Source organism: Passer montanus, unplaced genomic scaffold, assembly GCF_014805655.1.
Source record: "Passer montanus isolate IOZ18808 unplaced genomic scaffold, ASM1480565v1 scaffold97, whole genome shotgun sequence".
NCBI lineage: Eukaryota > Metazoa > Chordata > Aves > Passeriformes > Passeridae > Passer > Passer montanus.
The window spans coordinates 2,479,251-2,484,943 of record NW_024375145.1 but is presented as its reverse complement, the minus strand read 5'-3'; the positions used below and the strand labels follow the sequence as shown (position 1 = coordinate 2,484,943).

The following is a 5,693-nucleotide window of genomic DNA, read 5'->3' as shown; positions in this document are numbered from 1 at the left end:
AATTTTTAAATTTTTATTTATTATTTTTCTTTTTTATTTATTAATTTTATTTATTATTTATTTATTACTTTTTGTTCCTTTATTATTTTTTATTTTATTTATTATTTACTCAAGTGTATTAAATACAATTTCAGGTTATAACACAATGTTAAAATGGAAACTATGCTATGTAAGATATTTGTTTAAGAAAGGACTCGCAGCAGATAGCAGCCACAGGACACCTCGCTCAGACAGGAAGACGGCGTCAGGATTAAGAGGAAGAAGGTGGCAGTGACCAGACAGAATCCTGTGTTTGACTGGAATTTATGCATCGTGTGTGAGGTGTATGAATATGCAACAGGCTGTTGTTTTTAAGGGTTAATCCTCTGTTAACGGGGGTCCTTTTTCGGGCTTGTGTTGGCCAGAAAGAGGCACCTGGACTGTCTGTAACTTTGTTTTTATTGCCTTGTATTGTCCTAACCTCAAATGTTCAAATTTTATTACTCTAATTACATTACTATTATTATATCCATTTCATTACTATTAAACTTTTTAAAATTTTCAAGCCCAAGTGCCTGCCGCTTTCCAGAGGGCCCTGGGGGGTCACGCTGGGCTGCCGGGGCGGAGCGGGGCACCCGTGGCAGACCCGCCCCGGGGCCGCCCCTTCCGCGCGAACGGCGCGATGGAGCCCGGGCCGGCGGGGAGCGAGGCGGAGGAGGAGGAGGAGGAGGAGGCGGCGGCCGAGGCGCTGCGGCTGCTGCGGATCGAGCCCTCGGCCGGGGACGATCCCCGCGCGGGGCGGGGGTAGGTGCCCTCGGCAGCGGCCCCGGCCCGGCTGCCCTGGCCGCGGAGCGGCTGCGGGAGGCGCGGGCGGCGGGGCCCTGGCTCTGCGTGGACCTCGGCGTGGCCGGCGGCATGAGCGAGAAGGTGCGGGGGTCCCGGGGCTGCTCGGGGGTCCTGAGGCTGTTCCGGGTCTTGGGTGCTGCCTGGGGTCTCGGGGTCCCGGGGCTCTTTGGGGCCCGGGGGCTGCGTGGGAGTCCCAGAGCTTCTCGGGGTCCCAGGGCTGTTCGGGGGGTCCCGGGGGCTGCTCGAGGTCTTGGGGGCTGCTCGGGGTTCCTGGGGCTGTTTGGGGTCCCTAGGGCTGCTTGGGGGCTGCTCGAGGTCTTGGGGGCTGCTCAGGGGTTCTGGGGCTGTTCAGGGTCTCGGAGGCTGTTCAGGGGCTGCTTGGGGGTCCCAGGAGTTGCTTGGGTTCCCAGGGCTGCTCGAGGTCTTGAGGGCTGCTTGGGGTCTAGACAGGCTGCTTGGGGCTCCCAGGAGGCTGCACGGGGGTCCCGGGGGTGTTCAAGGTCCCCGGTGTTGCTTGGGGGTCCCGGGGTTGCTCAGGATCCTGGGGCTGCTTGGGGTCTTGGGGTCTCGGGGCTGCACGGGGGTCCCAGGGCTCCTCGGGGTCTCAGGGCTGTTTGGGGAGTCTCGGGGGTCCCAGGGGCTGCTCGGAGTCTCGGTCCCTGGGGCTGCTTGGGGGCTGCTCGAGGTCTTGGGGGCTGCTCAGGGGTTCTGGGGCTGTTCAGGGTCTCGGAGGCTGTTCAGGGGCTGCTTGGGGGTCCCAGGAGTTGCTTGGGTTCCCAGGGCTGCTCGAGGTCTTGAGGGCTGCTTGGGGTTCTAGACAGGCTGCTTGGGGCTCCCGGGAGGCTGCACGGGGGTCCTGGGGCTGCTCGGGGTTCTCGGGGCTGTTCAGGGGTCCCGGGTGTTGCTGGGGGTCCTGGGGCTGCTCGGGGGTCCCGGGGCTGTTCGAGGTCCCGGGTGTTGCTTGGGGGTCCCGGGGTTGCTCAGGATCCTGGGGCTGCTTGGGGTCTCGGGGTCCCGGGGCTGCACGGGGGTCCCAGGGCTCCTCGGGGTCTCAGGGCTGTTTGGGGAGTCTCGGGGGTCCCAGGGGCTGCTCGGAGTCTCGGGGACTGTTCGGGGGCTGCTTGGAGTCCCGGGTGTTGCTCAGGGGTCATAGACAGGCTCAGGGGTCCTGGGGCTGCTTGGGGTCTTGAGGGCTGCTTGGGGACTGCTCGGGGTCCCACACAGGCTGCTTGGGGCTCCCGGGGGATTGCACGGGGGTCCCGGGGCTGCTCGGGGGTCCTGGGTCTCTTTGGGGTCCTGGGGCTCCTCAGGGTCCCTGGTGTTGCTCGGGGGTCCTGGACAGGCTGCTCAGGGTCTCGGCGGCTGCTTGGGGTCCCAGGGCTCCCAGGTATTGCTCAGGGATCCCAGGGGTGCTTGGGGGTCCTGGGGCTGTTCAGGGTCTCAGGGTCTGTTCGGGGTCCTGGGGTTCCTCGGGGTCTCGGGTCTGTTTGGGGCCCGGGGGTTGCTCAGGGTCCCAGGGCTGCTTGGGGGTCCCGGGGGTTCCTCGGGGGGGCTGCTTGGGGTCTTGAGGGCTGCTTGGGGACTGCTCGGGGTCCCACACAGGCTGCTTGGGGCTCCCGGGGGATTGCACGGGGGTCCCGGGGCTGCTCGGGGGTCCTGGGTCTCTTTGGGGTCCTGGGGCTCCTCAGGGTCCCTGGTGTTGCTCGGGGGTCCTGGACAGGCTGCTCAGGGTCTCGGCGGCTGCTTGGGGTCCCAGGGCTCCCAGGTATTGCTCGGGGATCCCAAGGGTGCTCGGGGGTCCTGGGGCTGTTCAGGGTCTCAGGGTCTGTTTGGGGTCCCGGGGGTTCCTCAGGGTCCCGGGTCTGTTTGGGTCCTGGGGTTCCTTGGGGTCCCAGGTCTGTTCGGGGCCCGGGGGTTGCTCAGGGATCCCTGGAGCTGCTCAGGGTCCCGGATCTCTTCGGGGTCCTGGGACTGCTCGGGGTCCCGGGTCTGTTCGGGGTCCCGGGTCTGTTTGGGTCCTGGGGTTCCTTGGGGTCCCAGGTCTGTTCGGGGCCCGGGGGTTGCTCAGGGATCCCTGGAGCTGCTCAGGGTCCCGGATCTCTTTGGGGTCCTGGGACTGCTCGGGGTCCTGGGTCTGTTCAGGGTCCTGGGGCTGCTTGGGGTTCCCAGGGGTTCCTCGGGGTCCCGGGTCTGTTCGGGGTCCTGGGGTTCCTCGGGGTCCCGGCAGGCTGCACCCAGCGTGTGACCGAGCGCGGCCGCGGGCCGGGGTCACGGTGCCGCCGTGTCCCCAAGGAGAGTGGCCGGCTGGCCTCGCAGATCCGCCGGCTGTACGGCGCGAACCGGCGCGCGGCGCGGCCCTTCTGGCTGTGCCTGACCGAGTTCACGGCGGGGACGCCCATCTACGAGCAGTGCTTCCGCATGAACGACGGCTTCGGGGCGTACCTGGTGAGGGCCAGCGCCGGGCTCTGCCTCCTGTCTGCAGCCGGTCACCGGGGCTGCTCTCCCTTCTCAGAGCACCCCGAGGCCTTTGGATGAGGGGAGAATGTCATGGGGTTTGTGGGTGTGTTGGTCAGTGCCTAGAACAGAAACATTGTCCAGGTGGGAAAGAAGAACCCCGGCTCACTGGGGTCCACCAGACCTTTGGTGGTTTGTGTGTCCAAAGCAGCAGTGCAGTCCTGGGATATCTCTGTGTCTGGGAGGGGGCTTTGTTCTGGCACATGTCCCTCTGGCTAATGGGCTGCTTCACTCTGCCTTGTGTTTTGAGATGGACACAACCCCAGAGAGTTACCTGGACCTGTTTCCCTTGGAGGCCATTGTTTATCTCACTCCTGACTCTGAGAACGGTAAGTATGCCTCAGGAAAGGGAGAACCAGGGCAAAAGGCTGGCTATTAGACATTTCTTTCTGAGGCCATTCCATGCTTTGGGCAAGCTGTTCCTCACATGGGCTGTCTCACATTGCGTGAGGCACAGGGTGTGCTCAGATCTGGTGCTGAATCTGTGCTGGTGGGACCTGGCCTTGGGAGGGGGGTGTGCTGGGGAGCGCTGTCCTGCTGCTGAGCCAGTGCCTGCCCTCTTTAGTGCTCGAGGACATCGACCCCAGCAAGGTGTACGTGCTGGGAGGGCTGGTGGATGAGAGCATCCACAAGGTGCGTGGTGAGCAGGCACACCCCTCTGCTGTCCCTGCCTCGCTCAGGCTGTGCCTGCACGCAGCAGCCAGCTGGGAGAGGCTGCAGCAGTGCTGCGAGCCCCTGGCCTGGCTGGTGGCCGCCGTGCGAGGCCGCGTGTCCGTGTGTCTGTCCCTGCAGCAGCTGACCCTGCGGAGGGCGCGGGAGCAGCGCCTGCACACTGCCCGGCTGCCCATCCGCGAGTACATGGTGCGAGCCCCCAACGCCAGGAACTACCACTGCGAGACACTGGCCATCAACCAGGGTGAGGGCTGCAGGGCTCCCGGGCCGGCCGTGCCCCCCGGGCACGGGGCAGGGCACACCCGGGGGCAGGGGCTGCCCTGGGGACGGCACTGCTGCGACCTGTGCCGCCTCAGCCAAGGCTGAGAGTGGCAGGGAGGGGTCCTGGTGTCCTGTACCCCTGCTGGTCACAGCAGAGGCTGTGCTCGTGCTCCTTCACCTCTGCAGAGGGGCTCGTGACCCAGGCCAGCTCCTCAGAGTTTTTACCCCTGACGTGAGCATTGTGTTGCCCCTCCATGACACAAGGCAGAGGAAGTGGCTGGGGGCTGTGTGTGCCCAGGGGACGGGGGCTCCCTGCCTGGGAGTGATAGTGGGAGCACAGCAGGTGTGGCTCACCACGGGGGGACACTGGCAGGTGGCACATGTCAGCCAAGGCAGTGACGGGGGCACCTCTCTATTTGACACAGCCACTGCTTTGCCCAGAGCTCCCTAAAGTCCTCTCCAAAATACCTGTGTGCCCCAGGTGAGCTGCCTCAAGCAGCAGCTCATCAGGTGTTGGGTGGGGGACCTTCCCTGGGCCAGCTGGCAGTGGCATTGTGGTGGGTGTGTGGCGCTGCTGGCACCACTGTCACAGCCCATGTGACTCAGCCCCGCTCTGCTCTGGCAGTCTTTGACGTCCTGTCCACCTACTACGAGACACGGAGCTGGCCAGCAGCCCTGAGGGCTGGAGTTTCCTCTGGGAAAGGCTACGTGCTGCCGGACACAGGGGAGCAGGGGGACACAGCCCTGAGCGCCGCTGCTGCCCAAGGAAGCTCTGCATTTCGTGCTGAGGAGCTGCAGAGGCAGGAAGCACCAGCGTGACTGCACAGGAGACAGCTCCTTCCAGCGGTGTGAGGGGCTCGCTGGAGCAACACCTTCTACCTCAGGAATGCGGTGCTGGACATCGCCCGTGCCCCCCGCAGGAAGGGAAAGCCTGGCGGGGCCTGGGACCAAGTGAAAACTGACAGGAATTCAGTTTTGCCTCTTTGCAGCTGTTTATTTGTGACTCCTGCCCCTACGCTCGTTCTGAGGTGGGCAGGAGAGCTTTGGGGTGTGTTCTTCATTTTATTGGAACAGAGTAAGGTGAGGTTAGGGTTGCAAAGCTCTTGGGCAAGGGGAGCGCCCTGCCATGGGGCAGGAGAGTGCTGCTCCTGCAGGAGAACAAGGGGTGGGGAGCAGCTCCCAGGGGCACTGCGTCCCAGCAGCTTAAACCCACCCAAGTTCGGTGAGCTGTTGAAGCCTTTGGCTAGTTGTGTGCATCTAATATAAAATAAAAGGTTTAGATCCCCATTGTGTCCCTACAGCTACTGATGAGTGGTACCTCGGCACGGGGTCAGGGACCTGTGTGTGCCACCTGTGTCCCTGCTGCAGGCCCCTGGGCTGGGCTGTGCCCTGCACGGAGCAGTGTCAGGTGCCAAGCCACA

General features: G+C 63.5%; 1 protein-coding gene across 1 annotated transcript; it reads left to right on the top strand.

Moving 5' to 3' along the window:
• The first annotated feature begins 795 nt into the window (after nt 1-795).
• On the top strand, nt 796-5,559 carry TRMT10B (tRNA methyltransferase 10B). Its single transcript, XM_039696359.1, has 6 exons — nt 796-906; nt 3,118-3,270; nt 3,590-3,668; nt 3,905-3,972; nt 4,132-4,255; nt 4,898-5,559. Exons 1-6 carry the CDS (start codon nt 895-897, stop codon nt 5,089-5,091), a joined length of 630 nt encoding a protein of 209 aa, XP_039552293.1. The 5' UTR covers nt 796-894; the 3' UTR covers nt 5,092-5,559.
• Nucleotides 5,560-5,693: the final 134 nt, after the last annotated feature.